Source organism: Danio rerio, chromosome 16 (genome assembly GCF_052040795.2).
Source record: "Danio rerio strain M-AB ecotype USA chromosome 16, GRCz13ab, whole genome shotgun sequence".
Lineage (NCBI taxonomy): Eukaryota > Metazoa > Chordata > Actinopteri > Cypriniformes > Danionidae > Danio > Danio rerio.
In genome coordinates this window covers 3,427,501-3,446,306 of record NC_141036.1, presented here as the reverse complement: position 1 = coordinate 3,446,306, position 18,806 = coordinate 3,427,501, and the positions used below count along the sequence as shown (strand labels likewise).

The 18,806-nt window shown below is 36.3% G+C and overlaps 2 protein-coding genes across 3 annotated transcripts in view; one reads left to right on the top strand and one right to left on the bottom strand.

Moving 5' to 3' along the window:
- LOC137487869 (uncharacterized) overlaps positions 1–13,585 on the bottom strand; it is a 240,859-nt gene extending 227,274 nt beyond the window's left edge. The window contains exons 1-3 of the mRNA XM_087288307.1: positions 13,579–13,585; positions 11,139–11,423; positions 5,682–5,828 (exon numbers count right to left, since the gene is read on the bottom strand). Coding sequence (XP_087144433.1) covers positions 5,682–5,828; positions 11,139–11,423; positions 13,579–13,585 — 439 coding nt within the window. The remainder of the gene's footprint in view (positions 1–5,681; positions 5,829–11,138; positions 11,424–13,578) is intronic.
- The window catches only part of csf3r (colony stimulating factor 3 receptor), a 320,054-nt gene that overhangs the window by 222,021 nt on the left and 79,227 nt on the right, over positions 1–18,806 (top strand). The window contains exons 1-2 of one of the 2 annotated variants that reach the window (XM_087284876.1): positions 11,353–11,566; positions 16,710–16,866. The gene's annotated coding sequence lies outside the window, so the exon portion shown is untranslated. Of the gene's footprint in view, positions 1–11,352; positions 11,567–16,709; positions 16,867–18,806 lie in introns of those variants that run through there. The other variant, XM_087284875.1, reaches the window with a different exon arrangement.

Sequence of the window (18,806 nt, the reverse complement as noted above, 5' to 3'; positions counted from 1 at the left end):
AAAGCGTTTGTGCCCTGCGTTTTGCGCTCTGTGCATGGACCGTCAAAATAGAGCCCCTAATGTTTCATGTACTGTATATGTATTTGTGATAAATAATAAGAAAAACAATGCACCTTCATTACAGCATATAATGAAACATGCGAAAATCTATTTCGTTAAAATTAATCTTCATATTGATGTCAAATTTATTTAGATAATGTTCACACTGCACTAATAATGTGAGAACATGGACAGAATAGAAGTAAAGACAACAAACCCATATTTTAGTATACAGACTTTTTCCAAAACTTTGTGGGTTTTTCAGATTGGCCTGGAAAATGCCATGTCAAAATTCCATGACTTTTCCAGGTTTTTCATGATTGTATGAACCCTGTGTATATGATATGTAGAGATTTTTAGCCAATAATTGAGTCTACACTGTAAAAAAAAATCTGTTCATTTACAGTTTCTGTACTGTGAAAAAGTGTTTGCCCTGTCTGGTTGGGCCACAGTTAGCAGGAACAATTGCATTCAAGCATTTACAGTTGAAGTCAGAATTATTAGCCCCCCTGTTTGTTTCTCATGTGCTGGATAGGCTGGCGGTTCATTCTGCTGTGGCGACCCCGGATTAAAAAAGGGACTAAGCTGACAAGAAAATGAATGGATGAATGAATGAATGAATTAAGACCTTCTAAGACCCCGCTGATACCCTGGTCTCAGACTCAAACTATCCAGCCCAACTAACTAATCATGTGCAAAAACAATCACCCATTCAGTTTTGAGCACAGACTTATATTCATCTGATGGAAGCATACCTTCATTTGACTTGCATGATGAGGAAACACAGAACAGAGTCATCTTTAGTCTAACCATTGACTTCCTATTATTTATGGTGCCCGCAGGACAAGAGCGGTGCCCTTGAAAACACGACAATAAGCCAATGTGAAAATAGGGATTGGGGCGGGGGGGTGAATGTCTCCACGCAGGCCTGGCTTTCTACAAGAGTGTGCAAATTCAATTATTTACTTGTACATGTATCCTGCCTGTGGCCTGACCGCACAATCTAAATGGTAATAGCAGCACATTTTATTTTATTTCGTTCTATTTCAATGTTCAATGGCAACATTGCATTGGCTACTCATGGGTAGCAACAAATATGTGAAATGTGTGTATAATAATTACACTAATATAAAAGGCTTCAGTGAGGGACAGTTACATTATTTTAGGGAGATGTTATTCCCCTTTTTAAAATATATAAATCAAGTCTCTGAAACGGCCCCTTTTTAGGCTTTTATCCTAATTGCATCGTGCTGGTGACTGTCACTTTAAATTCAAATGAGATTGTGCTCTTTTCAAAAGAGGGCGGAGCTACACATGTCTGTGTGTCAGCATAGTGGCAAATTCAAAAACAAGACTAACTATGATTAAAACCCTTATAAAAGTGACTTTTCCATAATAGGTCCCCTTTAATACTCAATATTTGCTTCATTCTCCTTGTTTGTTTTATGCTGCTATTTGTACATTCACAGCAAAAACAAATAAACAAATACAGTAAATACATTTTACTTGAAAACCTACATAAAACATATCATATTATTTTCTTATAAACCTCTGTTAAATTATTTTAAACTTTTATATTCATATTTTATCCTTTTTTTGATTCCATCCATTATTCATTTATTATTATTCGGTCGCCAACCGAAACTTGCTTGATGGAAAGATGACTGAGGGAGAAGAGTTATTTCTGAAGCAGGATTCCTCGTGACCATACCTCGAGAAGTACATGTTAAGATGCAATAACTTATTTATTTATTTATTTATTTATTTATTTATATATATATATATATATATATATATATATATATATATATATATATATATATATATATATATATATATACTTTTTTTTTTTTTTTTTTTTTTAGATTATTATTATTATTATTATTATTATTATTATTAATATTATTATTATAAGCTAATAGCTTAGCCCACTACATTTTTCAAGTAGCTTGCCTTAAAACTGACTAATACTGTAGAGCAAATGTGTTTAACCGATCCTTTAAAAATGAGAAAATATCCAATATGACTCAAACAGAATCACCTTCGTAAAGCTTTCTTTTCCTTTCCTATGATTTAGATTTAACAGCTCATTTGGTCACAAATATAAATATAGCTTTATGTAAATATAATCCTTTCATTCACCCCTGTCTTGAAATTGTTCTGGCTGCCCCTTCTATTTAAAAGAAACAAAAAGTGAGCTGAACCATTACAAACAGAACCAGGAATAAATCTAGCATTAGCCTGCAATCTTCCTTATGTCAAAGTAAATTGCTTTCATCTTAGCTGGGTTTCCAGGCTTTCTCTGTAGCGATGTGACAAGGCTACTGATTAAACCAATGGGGGATCAATAACACACCGGGAACCACTGAAAACTAGCATGGAGAAATCAGCGGATGGAGTTCAGCTCTCGACGGGCACAGCGGCGCGAGACACCGTCCTCTGTAGTGTCTTTCACCTGACGTTTTCCGCTGGAGTGCATCCAAGACGTGCGCTTACTGATTTGCACCTTTTGATTAGCAGTTTGTAAGATCACGACTAATGAGGTCTGACAAACACTGAGTGATTGTCATTGACAAGTGGGGGAGATCTCAATGATCAACAATTATTAGCCCTCCTGTATATTTTTCCCCAATTTCTGTTTAAGAGAAGTAAGGTTTTTTCCAACACATTTCTAAACATAAAAAGTTTAGTTTCCTATCATACACCCGGTGCAATAAGGGCGTTCTCACACTATGCAATCTGAACCCGGGCCCGGTTGGAAGAGGTGTGCCAGAGACGAGAAGACTGAAGACGAGACGTGACTTTTAAGAGACTGCTTCATATGGATTTTTTTAATCATTCTTACTGTTTAATGAACGCAAACTGTCATAGATTATTAAGGACACAAACCCCTCACTGCACGACAGCTGCACCTTCAGCAAACCTCCTAATTCCTGCAGCACGAGAACTTGATGATTGTTTATGAGCGTCAGCAGTGGCGGATCTGTTTGGCAAAATATTTGACTGCATATCACTGCATATCAAACAACTAAAACTATATAACGATATAATGAAAACTCCACTGTGCTGAGCTTTGCATCATCGATGACGTAAGCGTGCTCAGGCCCGAATGCGATGTGAGTGCGGGCCGTCGGGGGAGACAGGAGGGAGGATAAGTGTGCTTCGGCCCGGTTCAAGGCAACTTTACATAGTGCGAGTACGCCCTAAGTTGCAAGACATATTTGGCGCAATTTGTTGCTATTGTCAGACCAGCGCAACTGTAATTTTCATATTTTGCACCACGTTTTTAAAATAGCAAATCCATTTGCGCCACTTTGTGGTCTCATGTGTGTGCTGGTCTGAAAAGGAGGTGTGTTAAGGCGCATTGTTGACGCGTTGCTATTTTGAGGAATTGAAATAGACCGCAACGTTGACCAAGTGAAAGCTGCTCTAAAGTCTAGCGCCTAGTTATGCGCCTATGCAGCCCAAACGCTTTCACATTGCTTAATACACACCGGATGTACAGCAATACACAAATATCTTTACAGATGAAAACAATTAAAAGATTAAAATTTTACAAAAATAATTATAAAGTAAAGAGGCTGAATGGAGGAGGCTCGTTCTTTATCCTCGCCAAGCAGATGATCTGTTTGTTTTCCTCACTAATAAAGCGTTCCTGGTTTTCTACTTACAAAGTCCACCATGTAAATAGCAAATGCACCATGGCGTGACGCAACTGACTCTCAAAGGGAATGTGAGATGAGACTCTGATTGGTTTAATGCACGTTATGCTCCAAACACACCCAGAACTTATTAAGAGAATAAGCACAACCCTGTTAGACCATGCACCGCAGCACAGAGCGTATTTTTCCATCCTTAAAATGACAAAAGTGTATTCGGACACGCCCTTAACCGTACGTTCACATCAAAAGCGGCGAGAGTGTCTATGGTCGCTCTGGCCGCCCTGGCGACAGCGCTAACTGCTTTCAGCTCTGGCGGCAAGAGCGTCAAAACTTGCTACATTGATCTCGTATTTAAAGGAGCCGTTGCAGCATATCAGTTACATTCCTGCATAAAACATGTTTCTAGCGTGAAAATGTTACGCACTTCTTATCAAATTCATATAACAATGGAAGATCAAGTTGCGTGTGCTGTGGCTTTGCTCTATTTATCCAATATGTGTCCATATGTCTGAAATATCCTGAAGGCGCTAACGTTATACTGTTTTGTACTGTCACGTCGCGTGAGATTCCCGCTTTTTTTAAATAAATATATATAACATTAATGCACATCAGTAATTCGCCAGTAACTTATTTAATGCATGTTCCTGTAAGAAAACATTATAAATAATTGGAAATCCGGCGACAGCATTCATCAAACCCTTGGGAACAACTGTGGTCGGAACCAAAGTTCACAGGTCTGTGTTCTCTGAACTCCTATCATTGCTTGCCGCCGAACCCCGTCATAGCTCATTAGAGCTGTGAACCTGCACTAGTCTCACGGTTCGGTTCGGTTACGATTATCATGCCATCGATTCGGTTCAATTCGATATTTCGGTGCATCTCGGTGCATTGACGGTGCTTTCCATACACAGTTTTATATTTTCTTCACAGCAGCATTTCTTGTATTAAAATGTATGAATATATTTATATTTATACACTATTTGTAATACAATTTTGTCATTTAATACAAGCAGTCAGAGATATAAACTGTAACTTTAAACAAAACGAGCATTTAGCAAATAATATAAACAAATATAAATATCCAGCTCAATTTCTGATCCTTGTCTAGTTCTCTTACACCCCTTTGATTGGTCACACCCTCAAAAAAAAAAAAACGGTTGCGATTGGCTCTTGCGCGCTGCGTTCTTTACACATGAGTGATAATGATAAGCGGCAGGCGGCAGCGGCGATCTCGCAGCTGATGTATGATAGACACAGTGGAGAAAACTCTGCAGACACGCGCTCGTTTCTGTATGCAAAAGTAACGCTGTAAAACAGCCGAGAAGAGAAGAGAAGCCACGCCAGCAGGTCAAATGGGCCACTGTGTGTGTGTGAGAAAGAGAGAGAGAGACAGAGCGAGAGAGAAATGGAGTAGGCTACTTTCATTCTCTCGATCTCAGTGAAATAGGGGCTATTGTTGTATATGTCAGTGAAAGACTGATCCAGCAAACACACACAGTGAAATTGTGCACAGTTTATGAGTTTTAAGTGGTTAAAGCGCTGTAAATACTCGCAATCGCCTCGCGATCGCCTCCCTCGCGACAAAGTGCATATGAGGTAAATGACGTCAGTAATAACCGGTTATGATTATTACTGAACTGATAGCGAATTGTCCGCGTCTGCATCGCAGATCATCGAAGGAACGATTAATTTTGAAACCCCTATAGCTCATTACCATAAAGTTGACTTGATTTCAACTCTCCTCAATGCCCATGCCGGAGAAGACTGCAAATCGCTGCCGGCTCTCATTGAAAATGAGTGACTTCCGGCTACTTTGACACTCTCGCTGCTTTCGGTGTGAACGTACGGTAATGCTTTTGCACCATGCACTTCAGACATTAAGCCTAGACCATTAAAATAGAGCCTTTGATTACTCATTTCTCAAAAACACAAAACATTGTGCACTCAAACTGTATACTTTTACTTAAAATCCTCAAATACCTTTGATATCGTTCATCTTGTGCCAGAAGTAAACCGTATATCCCTGAATGATCCCATTTCTCTTTTGGAGGGGGATTTCGTCCCAGTGAAACTTGAGATGTGAATGACTGATGTCCTCATAATTCAGCTCCGGAGTCTTAGAGGGTGCTGGGATAAAAAATAATCAAGATTTTGTTAACATTATACAGTTGAAGTCAGAATTATTAGCACTCCTGAATATTTTCCCCCAATTTCTGTTTAAAGGAATGAAGATTTTTCAACACATTTCTAAACATGAAAGTTTTATTAACTGATTTCTGTTATCTTTACCATGATGACAGTACATAATATTGTACTAGATGTTTTTCAAGATACTATTAATCAGCTTAAAGTGACTTTTAAAGGCTTAAATTAGGCAAGTTAGCGTAATTAGGCATGTTAATATAATGATGGTTTGTTCTGTAGACAATCAAATCCCAAATGAATGTCAAAATATTGATTAAGGGAGCTAATAACATTGATAAAAACTTTTATTCTAGCTGAAAAAAACCAAATAAGAAATAGAAATAAAAATATTATAGGAAATACTGTGAAAAAATTCATATGTCATAATGTCATAAGTCATTTAGGAAATATTTAAAAAATAAAAAAGAAAGAAAATCACAGGAGGGCAAATAATTTTGACTTCAAATATATACTGTATATACAAGTATTTATAATAAAACATATGCTGGATAAGTAGGCAGTTCAATCCGCAATGGCGACCTATAATTAAAAAAAGAGACTAAGCGGAAAAGAAAATGAATGAATAGTCCTAATGAATGAGATATAGTCCCGTAGGTCATATTGGTTAAATTCCTCAATCACAGAGTACAGCTTATGACGGTTTTAGGGCAATACAAATTAAAGTCTACAAGCTAAAAATACCGGTAGTCTTGGGTAAAGTTGTAGGCAGTATGTCTCTTTGCCTGCGGTGTGAGGAGTGATGGCTTTGTGTAGGTTTAAATCGAACAGCACGTTCATCAACAGTGGGTGATGCGGTCTGAAGACACACGCTGGAGTGACAGAATGGTGAGGAAATCTCCGCTGACGGCATACAGAGCACTGGGAGACTTCAGCGGCGTGCGCACTAATCCACTGACCCTTGAAAAAGACGAGCTTCAAATAATCTGAAACAAATGATTCATTGGATTCACTTACTTTCTTTAAGGTAAGTGGTTGCAAATTTTTTTGTGGGCTGAATTTAAACATTCATTCATTCATTCATTCATTCATTCATTTTCTTGCTGGCTTAGTCCCTTAATTAATCCAGGGTCGCCACAGCGGAATGAACCGCCAACTTATCCAGTAAGTTTTTACGCAGCAGATGCCCTTCCAGCCACAACCCATCTCTGGGAAACATCCACACACACACTCATACACTACGGACACTTTAGCCTACCCAATTCACCTGTACCGCATGTCTTTGGACTGTGGGGGAAACCGGAGCACCCGGAGAAAACCCACACGAAGGCAGGGAGATCATGCAAACTCTACACAGAAATGCCAACTGAGCCGAGGTTCGAACCAGCGACCCAGCAACCTTCTTGCTGTGAGGTGACAGCACTACCTACTGCTGCCTCGCCCTGAATTTAAACAAACAAATTTAATTTAATAATCAACTTAATTTGTTTGTTTAAATTCACCCCATATTAATTGTTTGCAACCACTTGCCTTGAAGAAAGTAAGTAAAATCCAATGAATAATTTTTTTCAGTGCACTATAAATCCACCTACTGTATAGCTAATAAGTTATTAGTTATTCCCTGCTAAAGAGGCCTACTGCACTCAATTTTTAAATGACTGAGGTTCAATTTATAGCAATTTTAAAGGTCCACAGAAACCAAAAGCTTTTGTGTAGATCACAGGTGTCAAACTCTGTTACTGGAGAGCCGCAGCTCTGCACAGTTTAGTTCCAAGCCCAACTAAACACACCTGATCAAACTAAATGAGTGCTTTAGGCTTGTTTGAAAACTACAGGTAAAGGCTGATTTATACGTCAAGCACACGCGTATGCCACGGCGCAGCCTACACGTGGACGCATAGCCCTCGCTGTGGCTGTCGGCGTTGCTGACGCGCACCTCTCAAAAAATGTAACTAGACATCGCAACGACGCAAGCTCTGTGATTAGTCGGCCAGATGGAGCGATTGTTTACAAGTGTGAAGACCCGTGATTGAGCTTCGGATGGAAAGTTTTGTTTTGTGTTTACCTCATGACTGAAGTTGTTGCACGTCCGCCAGTACCTGACTCAAAATGAGTGAGTTTGAACCACTTATACATTAAGTGAGAAAATCCCTCACTGCTCTCGACTGAAGGGCTTTTTGTGGCTAAAGTGTTTTTCTTACAGTGAAAATGCTTAAAGCACAGTTTGTTTAATAGTTTTATTCTATTATATTTATTTCTCTTTCCTTTGCAGGGTGGAAAATAACTGTATGTATACAGTGGAAGTCAGAATTATTAGCCCTGCTGAATATTAGCAACCTTTTTTCCCCAATTTCTGTTAAATGGAAAGAAGATTATTTTTTTACTTTTTTTTACAAAACTAATATTTATTGATTAATATTAAATGTCAGAATCTCCTTCAAATAAGCAGTCTGAAAGAATCTTTGAGAACATGGAGTGTGCTGGAGCGATAAGCGGAGATTCGGGGGGAGAGAAGGGGTCTCTGCTTTCTTATCAGCCTTCAGAGCTGCCAAACACCACTGGCACCAACAATTCAAATGGAAGTTTATAAGAGATGACGATTAGCTGGCTCAGATATTGCACCTTTTTCTGCATTAAATTGGTCTCAGTGAAGTGGCGGTGCATGTTAATCAAACAAACAAACAACCAAAATACTGACATTTATTAGCATATGCAGTTGAAGTCAAAATTATAAGCACGCCTAAATTATTATCCTCCCTGTATATATTTTTTTCCCTATTTTCTGTTTTATGGGAAAAAAAATAAATAAATAAATAAATATATATATATATATATATATATATATATATATATATATATATATATATATATATATATATATATATTTCTTTTTTTTTTTTTTTTACACATTTCTAAACAAAATACCAGATATGACACTAGTATTCAGCTTAAAGTGACATAAGTGGTTTTTCTGTAGACAATCGAAAAAAAAATATTACTTAAGGGGGCTGTTAATACTGACATTGTGTTCTTTGGAAGGTGTACTTGCATTATAATGCTATTATATTGTCATTCTGGCATTATATAATAAATAGCTTAAAATGACTATATATATATATATATATATATATATATATATATATATATATATATAGAGAGAGAGAGAGAGAGAGAGAGAGAGAGAGAGAGAGAGAGAGAGAGAGAGAGAGAGAGGGAGGGAGAATCTCAATATAATTTGGTGCAATATATCATACAACAAAAAATAGATATCATGACAGGCCTATTCATCCATACATAAACTTCAGCTGTTAGCAAGCAAACTGCACATCGGCGGTTTAGAAGTGCTAACAATAATGCACTTTTTACCACTACATTCTATGCTTCAACGTGCAGCATGCGAGATGAACTGAAACTAGCCGAATATTATAGTGGGGACTCTCCATAATGATAAATGTGACCTTCAGATGATGATTTCTCCTTTTTTTCCCCCTGAAGTGTCACTTTAGCTCTCTAACATGACATTTTCGGTGGCTGAAGTGCAGTGATGACATTTACCGTGATTGCGACAACAGCAGCATTTGTAAAATGTAAGGATTTGGGCGTATATGCACAAACAATAAGGTTTCTCAAATCCTTTAGGAGCAAATTGTGCCATCCGAGACGTATCGCACATGAAAAATACTATAGTCATTTGTAATAAAAACAAAATTGTTTTTAACCATATACTTGCATAAACATAATGTTATAATATTGAAAACTGGACTGGCACAGTTTCAATTTACTGTTATCCTCTATGTTAAGCTGCTTTGAAACAATCCAGATTAATTAAATATAATATTTACAACTCTTTGTTAATGAATGCTACGGCATACTATAGTATTAACTTTAGTGTAGTTTTAAAGTATTTGCTAACATGAACACAAAACAAGAGCTAATACATTAATTACAGTATTCACTCATCTTTGTTAACGTTAATTAATGAATACAGTTGTTCATTGTTAGCTCTCAGTGCATTAACTAATGTTAGCAAGCACAGCGTTGGGTTTTAATAGTAGTAAATGTTGAAATATGATTTACAAATGCAGGCATCGTTTGATCGTGTTAGTAACCTAAATACTTTAACTAATTACATGTCCCATATTGTAAAGTGTTACCACTACAGAATCTAACATTGGACAATTTTACAACAGTAAACTGCTGTTTATGGTTGTAAAATATACCCTATAATTATGAAAAATAATTAATATTTGCAGATTGTCTCAGGATACATCAATACAGCATAATGTTTATGTACAACATGGCAGGTTTAGAGTTAGAGTTGGGGTAGACGGTAAGGTAAACACCTTCCGTCCACAAGTGTGGACGACAACCTATTACCGTCTTTCCCAACTCCAACCCTAAACCCAACCATCACAGTAATGTAAAAACAGTAAATATACTGAGTAAATATATCTAGTATTATTCAGATTTTTATTAAACTACCCATAAAATAGTATTTAATTAAAGTCTACCCCTACCCAAACCCTAAACCCAACCCTCACAGCAGTGTAAAAATAATATTTATTCTGAGTATTGTTCATAATTTGTATTAAATGACCCATAAAGTTGTATTTAATTAAAGTCTACCCCTACCCAAACCCTAAACCTAACCCTCAATGTACGTTAGTGTAAAAAAAAAAAAAAAATTTTAAATCTAACGTCAGTTAACTTCCGTCCACGGGTGTATCTCTTCTAGAAACCACCTATTACCATCTTCCCTTAACTCCAACCCTTAACCCGTCACAGTAATGTAAAAACAGTAAATAGACTGAGTATTATTCTTATTTTTTTATGAAATTACCTATAAAATTTGTGTTCAATTAACATCTACCCCTATCCAAACCCTAAACCCAACCCTTACAGCAGTGTAAAAATAATAATTATTGTTGCGTGTCACAAAAATTATGCTATATTGATTTGAGTATCCCCAGCTGTATTCCGTCTACACTTTACCACGGTAATAAAATACAATTAATGGGTAATTTAATAAATAATATAAACAAATCTAGTTAACTTCCGTCCACAGGTGTATCCCTTTTAGCAACAACCATTCATTCAAGTGCTTTACTATGTTATGGTTCAAAAACCAATAGAGTGTTTACTATAAATTATAGCTTTTTTCATGTGGGATGATTCAATTTTGATTTCCAGCAAAAGGGGGAGGATATCTTTTCCGTCTAGAGGTCATTTTGAGTTTTTCAGCATTTTTAAATTGAAATCGAATAACGTTATAGCTGAAGATGCCACGTGACTCACTTTGTTCGGGATGTCCAGAGAGCGTCAAAAGTAAACTTTCACCCAGTTGGAGATAAGATGATGAGCAGGGCTCCAGAACCCGAGCAGGATTGGAATGAAATGAGGCGTTCAAGTGTGCTGTGCGATATCTGTGCGGATCCGGCCTGACTGACAACGGCTTTATATTCCATCCAGCAGCAGCAACAGCGGCGGCGCCACAGCGACATCTATAGGCAGCCGGCGGCAGTACAGCGCTTCTTTGCAGGTGTGTTTTTAAAGTCAGTACAAACCGCAGGAGTTTCACAGCTGGATCTCAGAAGTGTCACGCCTGTGGCAGGCAGAGCACAACTGTGGTGTCATTTGATTGCTTATTCTGTGCTCCACGTTAGCCTAATTTCTAATGCTCCACGAGTTGTGATGCAATCAAAAGCCTGCTGCAGGAAACTCCGGTAAGCTCAAAGCTGGGAATGGATTGTCAGTAAGCTTGCAGTTTTTAAACTATAGTGACATGCAGGGATTTTTTTTTACTGGAGTAATTACAGTAAATTATGCATAATTACATGCAACTAAACTGAACCAACATTCTAACCATATAGCTAGTATGTGTTAGTAATGTACTCAGTAGTAAAAGCAACTACTACTAGCCAAGCTGGGAGCCCAGCCAAAACCAGCTATGTCCAGCTTAAACCAGGCTGGTCAAGCTGGTTTTAGCTGGATTTAGCTGGTCATTTTCCAGCCCGACCAGCTAAGACCAGGCTGAAAATGGCTGGAAACCAGCCTGGAAATAGCCAAAACCCCTCTAAAACCAGCCTGGTCAACCAGCTAAAACCAGCCAACCAGCCTAGGCTGGTTTAAGCTGGATTTTTCTGCAGGTACAGTTTAACAAACCACATTAAAAAAGTACTACAGTAATAGTATAGTAAACACTACATGTATAGTGTTTTTGAATGATAATATAGTAAAGTACTCTAATGAATCTGTTAATTGTAATTGTGTTGCTATGGTCACACAACAACTATTGTAATGTAATTAAATGACCTTTAGACTCTGATTTTTAACTATAGTAATTACAGTTAATTATGCATAATTACATGTGACTAAACCAAACCCACATCCTAACCCTAACCATTTAACAAGTATGTGTAAGTACTTAATGGCACTCAGTAGTTAAATTTATAGTCACACTTTAACAGCCCACATTAAAATACTACAGTAATTTATAGTAAATACTATATTATTTTTGAATCAATGTATAATAAATTACCCTAATTAATCTGTAGTGGTAATTGTGTTGCTATTGTCACACAACAACTATAGAAATATAAAGAAACAACCCAATATTGTAGCTTTTAAACTGCAGTGAAATGCAGGTTTTTTTACTATAGTAATAAGTTAACTATGCATAATTACATGCGACTAAACCAAACCCACCTTCTAATCCTAACCATTTAACAAGTGTAATTAATGTTACTCGTTAGTTAAATGAATAGTTACACTGTAATAACAACCAACATTAAAAAAACTACAGTAATTTATAGTAAATACTATAGTGTTTTTGAATCATACTATAGTAAAGTACCCTAATTAATCTGTTGTGGTAATTGTTTTGCTGTGGTCTCACAACTACTATAATATAAATAAATGACCCAATATTGTAGTTTTTAAACCACCGTGTATCATGCAGGGTTTTTTTTTTTTGTTTGTTTGTTTGTTTGTTTTTTACTATAATAATTACAGTTAATTATGCATAATAACATGCGATTAAACCAAACCCATATTTTAACCCTAACCATAGGATATAAATATTAATGTTACTCAGTAGTTAAATTAATAGTTAAACTTAATAACAACCCACATTAAAAACTGCTACTGTAATTTATAGTAAATACCATAGTGTTTTTGAATCATAATATAGTAAAGTACCCTAATTAATCTGTTGTGGTAATTGTATTGCAGTGGTCTCACAACAACTATAGTAATATAAATAAATGACCCAATATTGTGATTTTTAAACTATCGACTATGGTGACATGCAGGTTTGTTTGTTTTTACTATAGTAATTACCGTCAATTATGCATAATTACATGCAAATAAACCAAACCCACATTCTAATCCTAACCATATAGCAAATGTGTGTGTGTAAATAATGTTACATAATAGTTAAATGAATAGCTACACTTTAACAACCCACATTAAAAAATATTACAGTAATTTATGGTCAATTTTCCCAGAGATGGGTTGCGGCTGGAAGAGCATCCGCTGCGTAAAAACTTGCTGGATAAGTTAGCGGTTCATTCCACTGTGGCAACCCCCATATAGCATAGTAAAGTACCTTATTTAATCAGTTGTGGCAATTCTACTGTTATATGGTCACACAATAACTATAGTAGTACAAATAAATGACCCAATATTGTAGCTTTTAAGTTATAGTGACATGCAGGTTTTTTACTATAGTAATTACAGGTCATTATGCATAATTGCGACTAAACCAAACCCACATTCTAACCCTAACCATATAGTAGGTACAGTAATGAATGTTACTCAGTAGTTAAATAATTAGTTACACTTTAACAACCACACATATTTAAATACTACAGTATTTTTAGTGAATATTGTAGTGTTTTTGAATCACAATATAGTAAAGTACCCTAATTAATCTGTTGTGGTAATTGTATTGCTGTGGTCTCACTACAACTATAGTAATATAAATAAATGACCCAATATTGTGATTTTTAAACTATCGACTATGGTGACATGCAGGTTTGTTTTTTTACTATAGTAATTACAGTTAATTATGCATAATTACATGCAAATAAACCAAACCCACATTCTAATCCTAACCATATAGCAAATGTGTGTGTGTAAATAATGTTACATAATAGTTAAATGAATAGCTACACTTTAACAACCCACATTAAAAAATATTACAGTAATTTATGGTCAATTTTCCCAGAGATGGGTTGCGGCTGGAAGAGCATCCGCTGCGTAAAAACTTGCTGGATAAGTTAGCGGTTCATTCCACTGTGGCAACCCCCATATAGCATAGTAAAGTACCTTATTTAATCAGTTGTGGCAATTCTACTGTTATATGGTCACACAATAACTATAGTAGTACAAATAAATGACCCAATATTGTAGCTTTTAAGTTATAGTGACATGCAGGTTTTTTACTATAGTAATTACAGGTCATTATGCATAATTGCGACTAAACCAAACCCACATTCTAACCCTAACCATATAGTAGGTACAGTAATGAATGTTACTCAGTAGTTAAATAATTAGTTACACTTTAACAACCACACATATTTAAATACTACAGTATTTTTAGTGAATATTGTAGTGTTTTTGAATCACAATATAGTAAAGTACCCTAATTAATCTGTTGTGGTAATTGTATTGCTGTGGTCTCACTACAACTATAGTAATATAAATAAATGACCCAATATTGTGATTTTTAAACTATCGACTATGGTGACATGCAGGTTTGTTTTTTTACTATAGTAATTACAGTTAATTATGCATAATTACATGCAAATAAACCAAACCCACATTCTAATCCTAACCATATAGCAAATGTGTGTGTGTAAATAATGTTACATAATAGTTAAATGAATAGCTACACTTTAACAACCCACATTAAAAAATATTACAGTAATTTATGGTCAATTTTCCCAGAGATGGGTTGCGGCTGGAAGAGCATCCGCTGCGTAAAAACTTGCTGGATAAGTTAGCGGTTCATTCCACTGTGGCAACCCCCATATAGCATAGTAAAGTACCTTATTTAATCAGTTGTGGCAATTCTACTGTTATATGGTCACACAATAACTATAGTAGTACAAATAAATGACCCAATATTGTAGCTTTTAAGTTATAGTGACATGCAGGTTTTTTACTATAGTAATTACAGGTAATTATGCATAATTGCGACTAAACCAAACCCACATTCTAACCCTAACCATATAGTAGGTACAGTAATGAATGTTACTCAGTAGTTAAATAATTAGTTACACTTTAACAACCACACATATTTAAATACTACAGTATTTTTAGTGAATATTGTAGTGTTTTTGAATCACAATATAGTAAAGTACCCTAATTAATCTGTTGTGGTAATTGTATTGCTGTGGTCTCACTACAACTATAGTAATATAAATAAATGACCCAATATTGTGATTTTTAAACTATCGACTATGGTGACATGCAGGTTTGTTTTTTTACTATAGTAATTACAGTTAATTATGCATAATTACATGCAAATAAACCAAACCCACATTCTAATCCTAACCATATAGCAAGTGTGTGTGTGTAAATAATGTTACATATTGTAATAGTTAAATGAATAGCTACACTTTAACAACCCACATTAAAAAATAGTACAGTAATTTATAATAAATTTTCCCTGAGATGGGTTGCGGCTGGAAGAGCATCCGCTGCGTAAAAACATGCTGAATAAGTTAGCGGTTCATTCCGCTGTGGCGACCCCGGATTAATGAAGGGACTGAGCCGACAAAAAAAATGAATGAATGAATGCATTTATAGTAAATACTATAGTACCTTATTTAATCAGTTGTGGCAATTCTACTGTTATATGGTCACACAATAACTATAGTAGTACAAATAAATGACCCAATATTGTAGCTTTTAAGTTATAGTGACATGCAGGTTTTTTACTACAGTAATTACAGGTCATTAATAAGCATAATTGCGACTAAACCAAACCCACATTCTAACCCTAACCATATAGTAGGTACAGTAATGAATGTTACTCAGTAGTTAAATAATTAGTTACACTTTAACAACCACACATATTTAAATACTACAGTATTTTTAGTGAATATTGTAGTGTCTTTGAATCACAATATAGTAAAGTACCCTAATTAATCTGTTGTGGTAATTGTATTGCAGTGGTCTCACTACAACTATAGTAATATAAATAAATGACCCAATATTGTGATTTTTAAACTATCGACTATGGTGACATGCAGGTTTGTTTTTTACTATAGTAATTACAGTTAATTATGCATAATTACATGCAAATAAACCAAACCCACATTCTAATCCTAACCATAGGCTATAGCAAGTATTAGTAATTAATGATACTCAGTAGTAAAATTAATAGTTTATTAATTGTAATAATTAATACACTTAATAACAACCCACATTTAAAATTGCTACAGTAATTTATCGTAAATACTATAGTGTTTTTGAATCAATAAATAATAACGTACCCTAATTAATCTGTTGTAATATTTGTATTGCTATGGTCACGTAATATAAATAAATGACCCAATATTGTAGTGACATGCAGGTTTTTTACTATAGTAATTACAGGTCATTATGCATAATTGAAACTAAACCAAACCCACATTCTAACCCTAACCATATAGTAGGTACAGTAATTAATGTTACTCAGTATTTAAATGAATAGTTACACTTTGACAAACCTTTTTAAACAACCCAAGCTCATTCTGAAAACGTAGTCCTGCAGACGTTTCTGGAGACAGCGGAATACGTCCCGGCAGGAACGTACGGCCGCGTTTATATTTTTCAAGCGAACGCTGCTGTAACGCTGTTCCCTATTGTGCTTGCCAGCCAGCCGGCCGACCGCTTACCTCCTTGTGGAGGGCTTCCCCGCTGCAACCCGTTTGTCCACTCAGCTCATCGTGTACGTCGGCAGGCCCGAGATGCAGAGAGGAGTTGACCACGGCGATCAGTTTCGAGTCCCGGGAAGAGCGGTTCCAGCAATCAGGTAAGACAAAAACAGAATCCCAAAATTTAAGTCAACGAGTTTCGTAACAGGGTGAGAACGTGGTGAAATGCGAAAACGCGGTAGGAAAAAAAAATCAGGGCTTTTCTTTTTTTGGACGGCTTTTTGTAAACTATTGCTCGGGTTTAGGAAAGTGAGCGGGCGGGCGGGTCAATTGGTAAAATTGGTTGGGTTCAGAGAAAGAGGAGGGCGGGTCAGCCGATTGGCCGGTCGCGCAGTCAATCATCCAGTCAGTCGGACAGCGACCTCTGGTGGGTTCACGCGAGAACATCGCAGACGCGAACCGCACTCGCGAGAGGCGTCTGAGATGCGAAAAAAAGCCCACAACAGCGGCCTCTCGCGGATTCGCAAAAACAAAAACTGCAGCCGTACGTACCCGCCGGGATGTATTCCGCGGTCTCCAGAAACGTCCGCGGGACCACGTTTCCACAATGAGCCCGGGTTGTTTTTAGAAATACTACCATGAATTGGTGTCAAACCTTTATGAGTTTTTTTTCTTCTACACTAAAGTAGATCTTTTGAAAAATGTTGGAAACTTTTAACCATTGACTTTTTTACTAGGAAAAAAAAATACTACGGACGTCGATGCTTACAGATTTCCAGCATTTTTCAGAATATCTTCTTTTGTGTTCAACAGAAGAAATAAAGTCAAACAGGTATAAAGGGTGAGCAAAAGATATACATCTGTCAATGATCCATTTCTGCAAATTTTATTGTTCCATAGATAAACCCTTCATGTGATTGCATCTGATGAAATTTCAGAAAAGCTAATTCTTTAAACATTTCCAGAGCTCTTTTTCAATCTTTAACGCACTAATCGTACAGCACCACTCTCTTGACCTGATGTATTAGAAGTGCAAAATGATCATGGTTTCTCTTTAGACTGAGGAATATTAGTGCTGGTGGTTCAGGGGTGTAGAGGAGGGACGGTATTTGTTCCAGATTTATTTGTAATTATAGTTTAGAGTTCTGAAATGCTGAAAGTTCATTCGTGCTGCGTCCGTGGCATTTGAGAGTGAGATTTCTTTCCATGCCATGAAATGAGTTTAGTCCCGCATGAGCAACACTGACAAAGAAATACCAGCTAATTATTTATCTGGAGGAATGTACCTTCAGGGAGCGTTCGGGCCACAATCTCGTCTTTTCCTCAGCAGAAATAAGAAGAAATGACTGCCTATAATGCTGATAATGTCAATTGGTCAGTTTTAAAATGAATGCTGGATGTTGGAATCAAATTAATGCGATTTTTATTTTCTCTCGTCGTTGTTGAATTTTATCTACCTTGCCAGTTTACACCAACGAATAATTATTAATAATTTTAAACAACAGAGATGCATGAGATGAGATCCAGCAGCAGGTCCTGAGATGGTCTGGGCTATGAAAAGCTTCGCTCAGGGAGGAGCAGTTGGCGGAGCTGTTGCTGACCACCTGGAGCTCAGAGCCTAAATTTTTAAAGATGAGCTACCCTCATAAATAAAGTGCTGATATTACTTTAAAATAACTATGTTCTTACTTAAAAAGCTCTTAAAGTTTGATTTTGTGGCATAATTAATGAGTATTTTTCTAATTTTGCGGATTTCCTGTCTGCTGTTAACAGTCCTCATCCTGTGCAGCATATGCAAGTTGCAAATGTTTGGGATAAGCATATTTCGAACCATGATCAAAACTGACTGGAACTACATGTGCGTTTCAACTAAAATAATGCACTCCCTCCAGCCAATCAGAATTAAGAATTTCAACAGACTTTGGAATAGAATGCTATATATTGTTTATTCAGCATGGCCCATTCAGAAAACGTAGCCCTATATACATTTCTGGAGATCACAAATTATGTAGCCTGAAGTACGTATGGCTGCATGTCGTCTTTAAAGTGAATGCTGTGGGGCAGTATGATGTTGATCCTTTTTATGCTGACCGCTTAC